The sequence below is a fragment of the Elaeis guineensis genome, chromosome 11, assembly GCF_000442705.2.
Source record: "Elaeis guineensis isolate ETL-2024a chromosome 11, EG11, whole genome shotgun sequence".
In the NCBI taxonomy this organism is placed as follows: domain Eukaryota; kingdom Viridiplantae; phylum Streptophyta; class Magnoliopsida; order Arecales; family Arecaceae; genus Elaeis; species Elaeis guineensis.
The window spans coordinates 87191053-87209485 of NC_026003.2; the positions used below are offsets into that span (position 1 = coordinate 87191053).

At 38.4% G+C, this 18433-nt stretch overlaps 1 protein-coding gene across 1 annotated transcript; it reads right to left on the reverse strand.

Moving 5' to 3' along the window:
• Positions 1–6528: 6528 nt before the first annotated feature.
• LOC105033928 (cytochrome P450 86A8) lies at positions 6529–9177 on the reverse strand. Its single transcript, XM_010908913.4, has one exon. It carries the CDS (start codon positions 8401–8403, stop codon positions 6781–6783), a length of 1623 nt encoding a protein of 540 aa, XP_010907215.1. The 5' UTR covers positions 8404–9177; the 3' UTR covers positions 6529–6780.
• Between the last annotated feature and the right edge of the window lie 9256 nt (positions 9178–18433).

The following is an 18433-nucleotide window of genomic DNA, read 5'->3' on the forward strand; positions in this document are numbered from 1 at the left end:
GACCAACATGAAAACTACTTAGATGTCTACTCACACATCAGTGGTTATCTCGATGCTGCAGTGGTGTGAGTGATCCTTTGACCTACGGTGTTATCGCTATTCACAGTGAGACTACTGAGTTTGATTGCACGTTCTCTTGTCCCTAGCCATTCGGATCTTTTTGTGTATGTTGGCTACAATAGATTCAGGTTCACTGTTTGGATAAGATGCACCTAGAAGAATCTATCGATCTTAATAGAAAAAAAAAGTCTTATATGATTTGCAAGACTGAGTTAGAAAGTCTTTAGCCAAAGCAAGTGTGAATACTAGAAAAGAGTTTCTACGGATTCACAAATAAACTCAAATCGAGCCAATCTTGTATATGACTGACGATGGGGTCTGACGATTCTCTATGACCTCCGTCAAGTCGGAACTCATGATAGAAGGACTGAATCATATGATAACTGCACCTAGAGTTCATACTTTTATTCTACTGAGTTGCTACTACATACTACTAAGTGTCATTGGTAGATTGTGGACTCATCAGGCATCATCTTGATGATCGATGATCCTCGAAGGGTAGAGTTAGAATTTTTCCAATCCATTGAAAGGAGTTTCGATGATATTGTGATGGAGATCACAATATATCTCACTATCAGATAGAATGAAACCTATGGGATCACACATTAAGGGATTTAATCTTGAATTTACCAATTGGACTTGTAAAGTTCTAATTGGGTTAGGATTTATTGAAATCGTATTGGGTTTAAGAGAACTTGCTAGCACATGGTTAAACTTAATTCTTCTCTGAACTTTGATTGGATCAAGTCCATAGCCTTGAACCTAACCTAAATCCATTTGGGTTTAACTGGGTGCCTAATTATGAGCTCAAGAGGATTAGATCATGTCAATGAGTTGGCAATATAATCTCCTCTTTTTCTCCTTGATATTTTCTTTTGAAGCGGAGAATTGATGGAAAGAAGTGATGGTGCCATCCTCCCTTTTTGGAAGGTCCAAGGGGCGCCAACCCCTTGAAATATTATGAGGAAAAGAGAGGGGCTGCCCCCTCTTCTTGCCTTGGAATGGAAGGAGAGAAAGTGAGGGGCCACGCCCCCTCTCTTGCATGAAAAACCTTAGAAGGGGCGCCAAGGATTGGCGTCCCAACTACCTGTCTTTTTGACGAGGGGTGCCAACTCATTCTACCTTATCGACTGTGGGGCGTCCCATCTACTTGCCAAAGGAGGTGAAGATCCTACCAATTAAGTCTGATTTTAATAAAAAATAATCAGATTAAAAAGGTAAAAATTCTTATGAGATAAGGACTACCTTTTTAGGTTAATTGGTTCTTGATTTGGAATCAAGATAAAATCTCTATATAAAGATGGTCTCCTAGGGTTTTAGATGAGAATTCATTATTGAATTTTTGTGATCTCTTTCTTTTCTTCACGCCTCACCTTCTCTCCCTATTCTCTTTCCAATGCCCAAGGGTTGGGGGTCTATCATCTACGTGCCTGAGTTGAGAAGAGTCTCTTCTACATAAGGAATGAGGAGAAAAAGGCTGCATTTCAAGGGTTGAGGTTGCAGTCATGATCAACTATTGATCAAAGTTCAAAGAGACTAAGATCCTACTTGGAGAAGAAGGATCTACCATGAAAAGAAGGATTTAAGATTGATCCCGGTGGATACCTGTAGAGGTCAGATATGTGCGGCTCAAGGATCTTCGGATCTAAGATCATTGGTAGTGGTGTATTTCAACCCACGCAAAGGTATTGAGATTCGATCTCATCTTCAATTTTATTTTTAAATTATATGCATGTCTTTATTCTTGGACTTGGATAGGATTAATATGATCTAATGCATTGGGGTTAAAGGGTTTATACATGCATTCTATCCATTTTTCTAACAACAGGATCAAAAATCTTTCATTAAGTTCATAAATTAGGAGGAGAGAGAAGGTCAGATGAGAGAGTAATTAATAAGGTGGAATAGGGGTAATCAAGCGACACTGTTTGGTATCCCGATTCATCCGATCAAGATGATTTCATCAAATCATGATTAAACTAATATATAGATGATTCAATAAAAAAACATAGATGATCAACTTGGTAGTACCTGATCTGATAGAGTGGATGCCGGCACACTAGTAGTCGATCATAGTTAAGATCTTTTCATTAGGATTATTCAAACTCATCATCAATCTTCTCAAAGTTTTAGAAAACTCTAGGAGAGAAATAATCAAAAGAGAGAAAATCATAAAGAGAGAAATTAGAGAGAGAAAATAGAGAAAGAAAAGAAAAGAAAAATTAAAAAAAAGAGAGAGAAAGTGGAGAGAGAAATTAGAGAGAGAAAATAGAGAGGAGGAGAGAGAGCTTTCTTCTCTTTCTTTTCTTTTCTTTTTCTTTTCTTCTTTTTTTCTCTATTCTTTCTTCTTCTTTTTTTTCTTTTTTTCTTCCCTTCTTCCTTATGTATTGGGGGTGAAATAGGGGATTCATTGGAATCCCTCTTTTCTCTACAAAATAGGGGGTCTTTACCAGAAGATGGTGGCTGGGGATGTGGCCCACGACGGCACAATCGGCAGTCCCTGATCTAGTGCTCAATGCAATGGATAGTGTCGAAATCAAGAAATTAAATATGAATGACAAAAATAGGGCACCCACTTTCCAACTAAATTCAATGATTTGCCGGCTGGAACCTATGCTCCAAAGGTCATAAAAGTAAGGAAGGATGGTCAATCAATGAGGGCCAATCTTGTACCTGATTTTTCCATGATGCATGGCCTATGATTTTAGTGAACTCGATAAAAAATTTAAAAGAAGAAAAAGAGAAAATCAGGCTTCCTTTCAGCATTGAATGGTGATAAAAGTTAGTGGGTTTTGAATGGAGGCTTGGCCCCTTTTTAAATAAGATTGGGGGAGTCTGAGTCCTCCCAGCTTCAATTTCTATCAGGAGATCGCAAGGAAGAGGACTCCATCCAGCATGTGTGATACATGGGTGCCTTTTTTTTTTTTTGTGGTGCTTATTTGTGTAGAGGTCTTGTTGGGCCCTTTTTTCATGGGGTTGGGCCTCTGTGGGTTAGGGTATTATAGTAATTCTACCCATCTAATCTCTTGAAAAACTATTGTATAAGATGCTGCAATCTTTATATTGTTTGAAAACCTTTTCATTTAAAATATGTAAAAATATCAATAATTTCAATAATTTTTATAATTATATATGTTTTCCTAAAGTTCTTTAAAAGGAAAAAAAATCATGGTTCCTTTTTATTCATGTTGCAATTAAAAGCAATGATATTAATATAGAATATTTTAATACTTTACATTATATATTTTATATATGTAAGTTTTTAATCTCTTTAATGTTTCCAATACAAATTAACTCAGATTAGTGATCCAAATCTTTGATTAAATTAATTTTTATGCAAATTTTTAATAATTATATCTTTGACCATAACCTAGTTATGGTGTTTCTTTGCAATATTAATTGATAGTGGATTTTATATTGAAAATTATTTTTATGTAATTATTAAACTATGTTAACTCATATAACTTATTTATTAAATGGATTGGCTCGAATCAAATTGAAAATAACATATTTAATCAATCATAAAATTTTAAGAAAAATATAATATATATCAATTTTATAAATTTACTATCTCCCTAATAATAAATAAGTATTAAGGGTTAATTTTTGTGAGAGTAGGTAAAAATTTTTATATACTACTCTACACTAATGAATTATTTGTAATATGTAATAATCACTAATGTATAAAATTATTAAAAATAGATAAAAAATTTCAACCTAATTTAATCTATATTTTTCAGTTACTTATCTGATCGACTGATCATGTAATCCATCCAATAAATATATCTGGCCAAATGAAGTTGAAACCAGCATATTTAGCCTATTAAAATAATTTGTTAAGTATAAATAGAATATATAGTAGTGGATACATGTACAGTTGAAATTTAATTACTTCTAAAATTTATTAGATATATGCAGTATTATTTTTAAGAAATTAAAAATATATTTAGTGATTAAATTTATTTATCAAAAAATAAATGATAAATAATTAATGATGAAAACTATTAATTATACAACGATGATTGGGTGGAAAAATTTATTTCATCGATAAATAGTTAGTATTCTATAATAAAATTATACATATAGCCATTAAGTTTTATTTAACTAGAAAATTTATATTTATAAGTTACAGTTATAACATAAAAAATTTAGCAATGCTATAAATAATATTTACATATAAATTTTAAAAGATCTCTTTATGATAACTTTTAAAATTATTACTGTAGAAAACAATTTTTTGTAGTTGTTATAAGGTACTATCATTATATAATAACTTTTATAAATATTCTTGATGAACTACTGTAACATTATGTATCTTTTGCGATATTTTTTAAAATCATTAGTAAAGAACTGTTTATAACTTTGCTTTTTGCCAAGTAAACTAAATTCTATTGCTATAGTTTATTTTTGTAGTTCATGCACTCCTAATATTAATTAAGCAGACTCTTCTCGCCTTTGCTTTATTGAATTGCTTTTCTTATAGGAAAATACATAAGACTTCTTTTGTAGATGCTAAGCTAAGACCATCTTTAACGTTAAATAACCTCAATTTCACATACCCTCCATTATGGAAAATGAAAAGCCATGGCAAGCTTCTTCCACGGAAACCTTGTGTATTCTAAAACTTCAAATGGGTTTTAGGTATATGTATCACTTAATGGATTTACTTAAAAATAAAGCAAACACCTTATTGGCAATTAGGCCACGTTAAGTCTCGTAGTGATATAGTCTTTTATATGCATGCATTAACCATAAGACATTTGCTTCACAACAACGACGGAAAGTTCACCTCATAATTGTAAATTTTTATTAGAGATTTTTATTTCTATTCCATAGGCAATGAGCAATGTCGGACGCGACGCACTCTGTACACTGTGTGTAGGTAATTGCACCAAGTGGAACTTTTAGCAACGGTTGTGTATCTATAGCCTTCGACATTTCCAAGTCAAACTACTCAACATGGGCCAATCACCTTTGTTTTCTTGTGAGCCAATCATAAATTAACAAATGATATTGTTACGGTTTTAACCTGCAAGAATCCTAGAGGCCTGAACCTTTGATTTATAGAGATTTTAGCTACGGATTAGGTTGGCAATTTAATGTACGCAATTGAGTATGCAACCCACCCCACACTAATGGATAGGTTTTATCCGATCCGCAATGGATTCCGGGCAGATATGGACAATGATAATTTGCTTTGAATTCGATTAGAATAATATAAACTTTATAAATTCACTTTTTAAAACAAAAAATATTGATGTGTAAAAAATTGATTTTTTTTTTTGATAGTTTTAGTTAATCCGTTTCGTCCAATTTAAACTGCTTATCTTTATCCATTCCACTTCATTATATACATCATTGTTGCTTCCTACTAATTAAATTACCAATATGCTGATCTTTATTGTAGCTAAGATTGGGAAGGAGGAAGAATCCTCTGCCAATTAATTATCTATCCAATCTATATCCGACTATTATCATTTTTAAATAAAGATCGGAAAGATGGATAGGTCCCGCGTAGAGGAATACAACCCTCATCCTTGGAATTAGTCACTTAATAGATATTTGTTCAATGGACTAGTTGTGCCACCTTTGACATTAAAACAATTGGACGTTGACAACTGCTAAACATGCGGCAGGAAAGCCGTTGATGCGTATGGCTGCAGTCAGCAAAACGTAGCAATAAAACGACCATAAAATTAAGCACCTCATTCACCCATGATCGAACGCCGTCTTCCATATCCTAAAGCGATTTCAGGAAAGCAATGAATTTACTGAGGGTCCATTTGACTGAAGGTAATATGGCATATATGAAAAAATAAATCTCATATCATTTTTTAAAAAAAAGAAAGAAATGATAAAAAAATAGTGAATCCTATATTTATTTTTTAAAAAGAGAAGGTAAAATAAATATCATGAAGAGAAGGTTGGTATTTAATAAATTTTCAAATGATGGTAATCAATATTTGATAAAAATACTTTCAAAAAAATTATTATATAATCATTAAATTTGTTTAATTTCTTTCCAAATTCATTTAATAGAAAGCTTTTGCAAAAAAATTAGGATGGATGACATTATATAAAAGATAATATAATTATAATCATTACATAAAAACTAATCGAAGATAATAATATTATCTTAATATTAAAAAATATTTTATAGTGAAAAATATATTTATAAATTTGATCATATTTCTATATAGATTTACTGTTAATCAAACATAATATTTTTTTTCAATATTATTTTTTAAAATAATTTTTTAATCAATCAAATATAATAAATTTTTTTTTTTGTAATTATTTTTTAGATAAATAATTTTTAAAAATTATCGTATTATCTCACGTACCCCGACCAAATGGTTCCCGAGACAAAACTTATACACTCCGTTCCACGTAAAAGCACCCGTAATTAGTTGACATGTGCTAATTAACCACGGAGCAAATAGAAAACCTATTATCATGACTCTGTTTTAGAACTTCTTCTTTGGCCAAATAACGTCCATCATTTTCTTATTATTTATGTCGATCACATCAAGCGTAACATTTGAATTAGTTCCTCCTAGAATACCCATCTAGGACATAATAATCCTTATGGTCTCCTCTCCTCGCCAAACTCACACCAACTTGTTTGCATCCTACCTATCTACCTTCATCCACACCACCTCCAAACTTGTAATTCTACCCATCTTAAGCTTAACAAGAGTTAAGAAACTTGAGCACTGGCTACCCCACCTGAACAGACTTGGCAAAGCCAGCAACGGCGGTGCCGCTGCTCTCCACCGCCACCTTCCGCTGTTCCAGCCGGAGCTCCTCCGTGACGGCATCGAGGTCCCGGTCGTAGACGTTCATTTTGAGCCCGTACTTCATGAAGAGAGTGAGAGACATCTTCTGCTCGACGCGGTGGCCGGGGACGACGGCGAGGCGGTGGCGCAGCAGCACAGCGGCGGCGATGGACTTCATCTGGAGGTATGCTAAGTCCTTCCCAAGGCACACTCTAGGCCCGCCGTTGAACGCGACGAACTTGAACGAGTCGTGCGCCTCGAACCGCTTCCCGTCCGGTGACAGCCACCGCTCCGGCCGGAAATCCATGCAGTCCTCCCCCCACGCCGGCTTCATCCTCCCCGCCGAGTAGATGGAGTAGGTGATGGCAGAGCCGGCCGGCACGAAAGTACCGTCCGGGAGGACGTCGTCGGCGATGACGTGCTTCGAGTCCTCGGGGACGGAGGGGTAGAGTCGGAGAGTCTCTGAGAGAGCGGCTTTAAGGTATGTAAGGCGATCAAGCTCTTCGAAGACGAGGGGAGTGGAAACCCAGGCAACAGGGTTGGTGCCGCGGGTACCGGAGAGGACGGTGGCGAGCTCGAAGAGAATACGGCGCTCGACCGCGGGGTGGGTGGAGACGAGCCAAAAGAACCAGCTGAGAGCTACAGAGGAGGTGTCGCGGCCGGCGAGTATGAAGTTGAGCGCAACGCTCTGGAGGAAGGAGTCGGAGTAGGTTCCCTTCTTCATGAAGCGAGAAAGGAGATCGTCGTGGTGGCTGCCATCTTCGCCGAGCTCGAGCTTTCGGTTCTTGATGACGGCGGAGATGTACCTTTCGACGTGGACGACGCTTTCGGAGAGAGTGACCTCGCTTCCGGTGCGGAGCCATTTCTTGAGGCGCCAGACGAACTCCGGGAAGATGAAGCGGTGGAGGGTGGCCTCGGTGGCGCGGTCGAAGGCGTTGGCGAAGGCGTTGTCGGGGAGGCCCAGGGAAAGGGTCTCGGGGTCCTTCCCGAAGGTGAGGCCGCAGATGTTGTCGAAGGTGAGGCGGAGGAGGAGGTCCTGGAGGTCGACGGCGGCGGAGCCGGCGGCGGCGCGGCGGAGGATGTGGAGGAGGCGGTGGTGGATGGAGCGGGAGACCCAGCGATTCATGGCTGCGCGGAGGGTGCGGGTGGTGAACTCGAGGGCAGCGGTCTTGCGCTGGAAGAGCCAGGTGTCGCCATCGGAGTTGAAGATGCCGTCGCCGAGGAGGTCGTGGAAGACGGCGTGCCAGGTGGGGCCCTTGGGGTAGTTGTCGAACCTCGTCTTGAGGACGTACTCCAGGTTGCGGGGATCGCAGGTGACGGTGACGAGACCCTGCCGGCGAGCGAGGCCGGGGACGGCGCAGGTGCAGGTCTGGTATGTGCCGCCGGTGGCTCGCAGGTTCTCGGCGATCCAGTCATGCATGCGCTCGCCATTCTGGATCAAACCGGGGAGGCTGCCGAGCAGCGGCCACACTCGCGGGCCGCGCAAGCCCGCCGCCAGCCGCGAGAACCAGATCACGTACGCCGCGATGCATGCCAGCACCACCAGCACGGTGCTGCTCTCCATGACAATGAGCTCTGTAGTCACTCTTTTGGTAGTTTTTTTTTTTTTTTGGTAATATAATATAAATAAAATGGGTTGTAGGTGTAATAACGATGTAATGAATCGAGCTAAGGTAGTGGTATTTTTATTTTGGAAGTAGTGGGATGGGGGAGGAGGAGAAGGAGAGGGTGGAAAGGTTTATAGAAGGGAGGTGGATGAGATGAGAGGCATTTAATAGGACAGACTGATTTCTTGCTTCACTCCAGCTACCACCTGTTCTCTCTCTTCTCTCTCTCTCATGCACCCTCACACGCTATACTTGTTGGTCTAGCTCGCTGCGTACACTTTCTTAAATTGCCATCAGAGAGGTAGTTGGGACCAAAAAGAAGTGGGAGCCAATGCCTGCGGGAGGCCAGGAGGGACTAGAGCTTGTATATTGCTCACAATGTGGTGGTCCCACGTGTAGTGGAACAGGCTATAAAGTTGATACTTGCGAGGTTGTGGTGGCGCGCACAGCCTTTGGAGCTGAAGTGGGAGCTTAAATTGGGGGTTTGGAAAGCTTAAATTGGGGGTTTGGAACGCCTAATTTTGAAGGAAAAGGGTGGCCTCCATTAATGGTGACATTAAATAGGAGTGAATGGGACGGATTGGTTGCCGAAATATAAAGATGGCAATAAAGTGGACCGCCTCTTGTGAATAGGAGGGGAAAAGGAGAGGAGGGGATATATGTGGGAGAGCAGAATCGAACGACAGGAGAGAGGGGAAGGGAGAGAGTGGGGAAGATAGAAACAGGCCGGCCGGCAGTCCTTTAGCTACGGGGATTGGTTATGAGGTCTTTTTGTACATACCCGGACGGAAGAGGGGAACGTTCTTGGTGCGACGGTTTCGAGTTGGGTGACCGACCCACAACTTGAGAAGTGGGCTGGAGCCATAAATTTTTATCCAGCCCGTGGGATTCGTTATGCTTCCCTGGTTTTGGAGCAACAGCTACTGACCTTACAATTCCAATCAGAAAGCTCGATCGCTTATTTTTGGAGTCCAAGCTTATACGTGGCAGCTATTTAACGAGGCTTGCATGAGCTGATCAGTAGTCTTCCTTTTGCATGCCTTACATCTTTTGTAAGAACGGGCTGTCGCAACCACCAAGACGTTTGGTGAGGTCACCGTTGGGCGTTTCGGACACCCGCTAGACACGAGGCGATAGACGACAGGGGACAGCCGAGGCATGTTGCTCGAGTAGGTGGACGCCCCCGGTGTCATCGTAACCAGGTGCCCGCTGTAATATGTTTCCGTATACTTGGTTATGACTTATTGACACTGCTACGTCATTGTTTTTTTTTTTTTGGGTAATCAAAGGAGCATTTAGTTGCTGCCATCCATCTCTAATGGTATTAGCAGCAAAAGCCGAACCTGGGCAGCCAGCAATGCCACCACTGGAACCCAAAACATCCCCACTTAATTAATAAAGAGACTCCAGACTATTAAGATAGGTAGGCTTATTAAGTCTGGTAGCATAGATGGTTGGCCCTACAGGTTGCAAGAAGATGAAGAGAAACCACTGTAGGCTGCCTTCAATTCCTCAATAGCATCTAAAGCAAAGATATAATGTAGAAATAGAATTGTCTCCTCCACGGAAGAGTTTTTTCACAAGCCTTGAAGAAATAGCTCAGCATTTATCACCCACCCTTGTGATTGATGATGGCTTTGAATATTAATGTAACATCCGGCCATTGGGCCTTAAACCCAATCCAAAAAAAAAAAAAAAAATGAAATGAAGAAGACTCCCATAGGGAGTCTTCTTCTCCCGACTGGCTCCTAATCGGAGCCGGAAACCTTATCAGAGAGGAGTCAAACTCCTCTCTCCGGTTCTATTTAAAGGGGAGACCCTTCTTCCTTCTTCCTACCAAAGAATCCTAGAGCGAAACGCGTAGATCACCGGAAATCGCTCGCAGAAACCGTCACTGTGCCCGCCGCAATTCCTCGTCGGAGCTCGAGGCAAGCATGTGATTCTCTTCCTCTTTTCTCTCCCTTCCTTCGCGTGCCGGTGTGCACGCTCGTCGGTGATCGGAGTCGCAGGATTTTGTCGTGGAAGAGTTTTGATTTTTTTTGGTTTTCGGACGCTGGTGGTCTCGCCGGCCATCGATTTGGGACCCTTGGGATGGTGGTGCGCTCTCCTCCGCCTACCGACCATTCCTGTGCCGGCCGATCGCCGGTCGGCCAACCGTATGAGGGGACCATTCGGTCCCCTGTTTCATATTTTTCACCCAGGGGAGGCCACGGGAAGTAGAAGAAGGAAGAAAAAAAAAGAAAAAAAAAAGAAAAGAAAAGAAAAAATAAATAAAAAATAAATAATAAAATAAAAAATAAGAGAGAGTTTCTCTCTCTTCTTTCAGTCTGAACCCTTACTTTCTCTCTCTATAATTGAACTTTCTCTCTCTAAAATTTTCTCTCTCTTGATGGATTTCTCTTTCCAAAGTTATCCTTCTAAGATTAGCGTAGTGAAAGGCTTCATTTTGATGATTTTGATCGAGTTTAGGGAAGAGTCTGATTCTAAGTGAGGTTTTGATTTGGGATTTGTTTAGATTTAATTTTGAATTAAAATTAATATAAAAATATAATTTTGGATAATAGGCACTGAAGAATCTCTTAGAAGTTAGTCAATCTATTCATCCAGTGCTCTGTGAAAGGTAAATACTGAACCATTTTCTCGAGATATTTTATATTTATTCTGAAAATAAATAATTATTTTTTGAAATTATGCATGATTTATGAAATTATGTTTTGAAAAAAAAGTGCTTTTGAAATATTATGGTACGTCGATTATGCACATATTCAGTGAAAAATTATGATATATTATGATACAAAAGTATTTTGATACAGACTGGATTTATGCTCTTAGCCTAACTATGTTTCAGTGGGCCCCGCAATGGAGATTATACGTTGGTACTCAGTGGACCCTGCCAGTGGAGGTTGTGCGCTGGTATTTAGTGGACTCTGCTAGTGGAGGTTGTACGCTGTGTTTGTGGACCCTGTCATTGGAGGTTGTGCGCTGGTATTCAGTGGACCCCACCAATGGGGGTTAAACGTTGGTCATAGTCGAGGCTGTTGAGTTACGAGTGTTTTGAATCGAATCGGATTTATGATTATATTATATGTGAATATTTGAAAAGATTGGATTTGTATAAAATCAGCATGAAATATATTTTTATGTTTATTTGCAGCATTGTTCTTGAAAATTATATAATATCTGAAATATCTAGTTGAGATATTTGTTACTTACTGGGCTGTCTAGCTCATTACCTTTCTTTCTATTTTTCAGATTCAGATAATTAATTACGAGCGTGGGTAGAAATATTGGGACAGAGCTTTTAGAGGTAAGATTTAGCATTGTCAACTTCATTGAACTTAGATCTATTATTTTATTTTTAGTAAAATTTTATTGGATGTAAGATATTTGATTTAATTACTTGAATTAAAGTTGAATAATAATTATTTGAATTTATTTGCTGTGATGCATTGATATCGTGATGAGATACCTTGCATGCTTATGGAGAGAGTTCTTCATAAGTATGCGGCGGTTGCCGCGACCTCCTGCTCGCGATCTCGGCCGGGGGCGTGAAATTAATATAGTATCAGAGCATAAGTGGATAAATTATGACACATAGAATTAGACATAGTATGAGTGTAGGTGGGTAAACATTAGAAATATTGGGACGTTAAAGTATGAGCATCATAATAAACCAATCCTAACAAATAGATAAATAAATCTAATAAAGTTTTACTACTACAAGGTTATCATGCCTCCCCGTAGAATGACAAGAACTACTCAAGAAATTGCAAGAGAGACATCACAACCACGGGATGGTAGCACTCCCCATCTGACCAGTGGCACCCCTCAGGAGGAGGGAGTCGTAGATCCTAATGGGAGTACTTCGAGAGTACGTCAGAACCAGATATGGCTCAGTTAATGCAGACCCTAATCAGGATGGTACAAATGCAACAATAAATACAGCAGCAAATGCTTGAACAACAGCAGATACAACGAGATACACAACAACATCAGCATCCACCACCACAACATGGAGAGCAACCAGTACAACGGAACAATATTTCAGAATTTAAAAAGCTTGCTCCTCCAGCTTTCAAGGGGACTACTGAACCTTTGGAGGCTGATAACTGGATAATGGAGATGGAAAAGGCCTTTGCTGTCCAAGAGTATCTTGATGAAGAAAAGATTGATATACAGCTTATTTACTACAAGGAGAAGCATACAACTGGTGTCAGTGACTACAGCGCAAGTATGAACAAGACGGCGAAATACTTACCTGGAAAAGATTTCAGATTGCATTCTACGATCAGTATTTTCCTCGGAGTATAAGGATCCAGAAAGAGCAAGAGTTTATTTATTTGAAGCAAAAGGGTATGAGTGTGACTGAATATGAGCAAAATTTACAGAGTTAGCAAAATTTACTCCGAGATTAGTGGATGGTGAGCAAGAACGTGTTCACAAGTTTGAGATGGGACTGAGAACTGAGATTCGAAAATAAGTGATTCCATATGAATTGACAACTTATGCAGATGTGGTAAACAAAGCACTGATAATTGAAAGAGAAGTCAATGAAGAACGCATGGAAAGAGAAAGAAAGCAAAGAAAGAGAGCAAAATCAAATGAAACACAAGGGCAGAATAATAAAAACATCAAAAGTTCAGCTAAGGGAGCAATAGATAATAAGACTCAACAGATTGATGGTGAGCAGTGCTCCAGATGAGCAAAAATCATGCAGACAAGGATTGCTATTGGAATACAGGTGCTTGTTTAAAATGTGGTCAGATGGATCATAAAATTGCTAGCTGCCGCTAATTACTGAAAATCAAGTTGGCCAAAGAACTTATGAAGGACAACATAAGGGTGGTGGACAGATTTCTAAAATTCAGGGAAGAGTTTATGTGCTTACTCAACAGAATGCACAGCTTCCAATACAATGGTGACAGGTAAGAAAAATTTCGAAGACGAAATTTATTTTTGGAGGAAAGAATGTAACATCCGGCCCATTGGGCCTTAAACCCAATCCCAAAAAAAATGAAATGAAGAAGACTCCCGTAGGGAGTCTTCTTCTCCCGACCGGCTCCTAATCAGAGTCGGAAACCTCATCGGAGAGGAGTCAAACTCCTCTCCTCCGGTTCTATTTAAAGAGGAGACCCTTCTCCCTTCTTCCTACCAAAGAATCCGGAGCGAAACGGCGTAGATCATCGGAAATCGCTCGCAGAAAACGTCACTGTGCCCACCACAATTCCTCGCCGGAGCTCGAGGTAAGCATGTGGTTCTCTTCCTCTTTTCTCTCCCTTCCTTCCCATGCCGGTGTGCATGCTCGCCGGTGATCAGAGTCGCAGGATTTTGTCATGGAAGAGGTTTCAATTTTTTTTGGTTTTCGGACGTCGGTGGTCGTCGCCGGCCACCGATTTGGGACCCTTGGGATGGCGGTGCGCTCTCCTCCGACTACCGACCATTCCTGTGCCGGCCGATCACCGGTCGGCCAACCGTATGAGGGGACCATTCGGTCCCCTGTTTCATATTTTTCACCCAGGGGAGGCCACGGGAAGAAGTAGAAGAAGGAAGAAAAAAAAAGAAAAAGAAAAAGAAAAAAGAAAAGAAAAAAAAAAAAATAAATAATAAAATAAAAAATGAGAGAGAGTTTCTCTCTCTTCTTTCAGTCTGAACCCTTACTTTCTCTCTCTAGAATTGGACTTTCTCTCTCCTAGAATTTTCTCTCTCTAAATTGTTTCTCTCTCTTAATGGATTTCTCTCTCTAAAGTTATCTTTCTAAGATTAGCGTAGTGAAAGGCTTCATTTTGATGATTTTTATCGAGTTTAGGGAAGAGTCTGATTCTAAGTGAGGTTTTGATTTGAGATTTGTTTAGATTTAATTTTAAATTAAAATTAATATAAAAATATAATTTTGGATAATAAGCACTGAAGAATCTCCTAGAAGTTAGTCGATCTATTCATCCAGTGCTTTGTGAAAGGTAAGTAATGAACCATTTTCTCGAGATATTTCATATTTATTCTGAAAATTAATAATTATTTTCTGAAATTATGCATGATTTATGAAATTATATTTTGAAAGAAAAGTGCTTTTGAAATACTATGGTATGTCGATTATGCACATGTTCAATGAAAAATTATGATATATTATGATACAAAAGTGTTTTGATACAGACCGGATTTATACTCTCAGCCTAACTATGTTTTAGTGGGCCCGTCAATGGGGATTATACGTTGATACTCAGTGGACCCTGCCAGTGGGGTTGTGTGCTGGTATTTAGTGGACCCTGCCAGTGGGGGTTGTGCGCTGGTGTTTGTGGACCCTGTCAGTGGGGGTTGTGCGTGGTATTCAGTGGATCCCGCAATAGGGGTTAAACGTTGGTCATAGTCGAGGCTGTTGAGTTACGAGTGTTTTGAATCGAATCGGATTTATGATTATATTATATGTGAATATTTGAAAAGATTGGATTTGTATAAAATCAGTATGAAATATATTTTTATGTTTATTTGCAGTATTGTTCTTGAAAATTATATAATATCTGAAATATCTAGTTGAGATATTTGTTACTTACTGGGCTGTCTAGCTCATTACCTTTCTTTCTATTTTTCAGATTCAGATAATTAATTACGAGCGTGGGTAGAAATATTGGGACAGAGCTTTTAGAGACGAGATTTAGCATTGTCAACTTCATTGAACTTAGATCTATTGTTTCATTTTTAATAAAATTTTATTGGATGTAAGATATTTGATTTAATTACTTGAATTAAAATTGAATAATAATTATTTGAATTTATTCCGCTGTGATGCATTGATATCGTGATGAGATGTCTTGCATGTTTATGAAGAGAGTTGTTCATAAGTATGCGGCGATTGCCGCGACCTCCTGCTCGCAATCTCGGACCGGGGGCGTGACAATTAATCTCCCAGGAGCAGCTTAACTCTGGATCTTGGATGATGGCTTTGAATATTAATCTTCCAGGAACAGCTTACTCTGGATCTTGGACCCTGGCAACACCTTGGATTCTCTGATCAGGTTCCCTCACTCGCTCCTTCGGCAAGTCCATAATTCAATAAGTGAAAACAGTGTCACATATTAAGAGAGCCATGTAAACTATATTGGCAGAACAACCTGGTCTAGAAAAGATCCACCCGATTCACTGGCCGGTCCGTGCAAGGAGAAAGATGAGAAACAGTGGCACTCCATGAATGCATTAGGCAATTTGAGGGTCAGATAATACGACATAGTAGTGAATAGACCATTTTTTCCTGTCCAACATATAGACTCAAATATTCTAGATCGTAAGCAACAGTGAAGCAAATAGACCAATGCGTGTATATATCATTTTGATTTTCAAGCTATGTCCTGTTTGAGAGAATCCTGATATAATGCAATGTAACTATGCATTCAGTCAGTTGAATAGCAACTATAACATGTGATTCCCTGTCATTTATAGCTTTCGAACATACAAAATGGGATATCGATCCACATGAATAATAGCTAGCTGCAAAAGGACGATCCATCATATCCCCTGGTTTCCATATAACATCACCCTTCAAAGCATGGCGTACTATAAATCTGTTGCTTGGTTGGCCTCATGGTAGATATGAGAAATATAACAAACCGAACATGAAGCCTTCTAAGAGAGAGAATATCACGCATTATAGAATTATGTTTTCTTCTGCATGTTGATGAACTATTAAGCCAAGAAATTACTGTGCTAGAATCCCCTTCAAGCCACACCTACTTTGCTCCTAGTCCATAACAGCAACCTTGAGGCCTAACCATGCCGTAGTTAGCTCAGCTATGGGCACTGACGAGGGTAATAGAGGTTTGCCACCAGCTCTAATCAGTCTGCCAACTTCGTTTCGTATCATGAAGCTAGCTGCCGCTTGGTTGGGTACCACAGAAGTATCAAAATTAACCTTCAACACTCCAATAGGAGGAGACAGCTAAAATACTATCTTTGTAGAAAAAGTAAGATAACTGTTGCTGAAAAATACTGCCCAACTGTTGAGCACCTGAATGATCCTCTGAAAAGGCAATTGCTCTAATGATCAGCTAATATGGGGACTGAGTTATTTGTTGGAACAGTTATTCATTGCGGCCATTCCAAACCAACCACACCATATAAGCATACAACGATTTTGGCCTCTCCCTCCTCTTGCACTAGAAAGATGCTCAATTCGTGCCTGCAAGGACTGTGAGCAAAAGCCAGAGTGACTTTTGTTATATGGAAGAAGCCAGCATTCCGTGGCATAGAAACACTTCATGTTTTCTAGAGGTAGCAACCCAAAAAAAAAAAAAAAGTGAACTAGATTTCTTAAAAATTAATTTTAATTATTTATGTTTAAAAATAATTTAGAAGTATTTATGAAGGACTTAGTAGATAATAGATAAAGATAGCAAAAATAACAAGATAAGCAACGTAAAACAATCATAAATATAAAAAAATTTATTATGGTTCAATGCTAAACTCAGCACCTACGTATGTCCATTCTCTAAATAAATCTATTTAGAAATTTTAACTATAACCTATTCCAGATTACCATCTAATTATTTTATGAGTTCACAATCCAACGTAATTGATTTTGCCTAGATTACCGATCATAACCTTATAATTGATTATTCTATTTTGAGCTCATAATCAATTTCGATTGATTTTTATAGAGATACTAATTAAAATATACCATCCAATTTTTAGACTTGGACTAACCCCAAATTTCTACACCCAAGAAACTTATCACAATAAAACAAATAAAAATATAGAAGGAATAGAATTTAGAAATGATAAAACTCTTTTAAGCTCCGGAGAAGTCAAGATAGATGAGCCTTTTATGCTTGGACTTCTTCTTTGAATGTCCGAAAAGATTAAGGTAGCTTTCAACGCTCTTACTTAAGAGTAGTTGGTTCAGATTAATACTCTCTTCATCTCTTTTTAGATTCAATGAATATACGAAGGACTGAATTTAATGCACTCTATATTTTTTTCATATTTCTCTTTGAGTTCCTCACATTATCTTCAAAAAAAATAATTTAATGAACTTCTCTTCTTTTCAAAAGTTAGTTTCTTCAATAAGTCCTTCATATTTATGGTCTTAATAAATATCTACAATTAATACTCTAATTGCTGGAAGCTTGAAAATAGTCATTGGAATCAATTTAGATATATATATTTTGAAAATTTTAAAAAACTAACTATTATTTTGTCAGAATTCTGTGAGTTGATTCATCTAAGCTCCTATTCGGCTAACCTTTAACAATGAGTCGGCTAGGTAAAAACTCTAAGATGACTCTGCAGCAGATACTAAAATTTCATCATTCTATTTGTTTTGTCTGCGTAAGATTGGATCGGCTCAGATCTTTTCTTAGTTGGCTAATTTGATTGCTTGATCGGCTAATCGATTCTCTAGGTCAGCTTAGAAAACTTACTGATTTATATAACTTTCTGTGTTCATCTTCTTCTGAGATTGATTCAGCTATTTTTTTTCATGAGTCGGCTAAGCTTTAGTCTTGGTCGGCTAACCTAATCATAGGGTTAGCTCAGAAAAAAATTTGAATCTTCATCTTTCTATCTTCATCTCAAGTCTGAAACTTGATCGATTATCCAAAAATTTGAATCGGCTAAGATCCTATCTTGATCGACTAAGATAAAAAATATGATCAGCTATGAGACATGTTTTGATTTTTTTTAGTTTCAATCTTTCCCTCAGATTGTGACTGAGTCGGCTAAGTTTTCAACTTAGTCGACTCAGTGATGTATCGAACATGTCATAAGGTGTTTTAGATAGCTTTTCTTGACCAATTTTGCTCTAGGCTAGATTTGCTTCCTCAAATTGAATTTATACAGGTGTGAGCTTGTTGAGATATACTTCTAGATTAGATTTTTCTTTAAAAATTTTAGTTTCTTTATTTCCAATTGAAGTTCTTTAATTTGAAAATATAAATATTCTTGAGATGACTTCCTTTTGAGAAAATCAATTAAGCACATGAGAAATCCTATAATTACTCT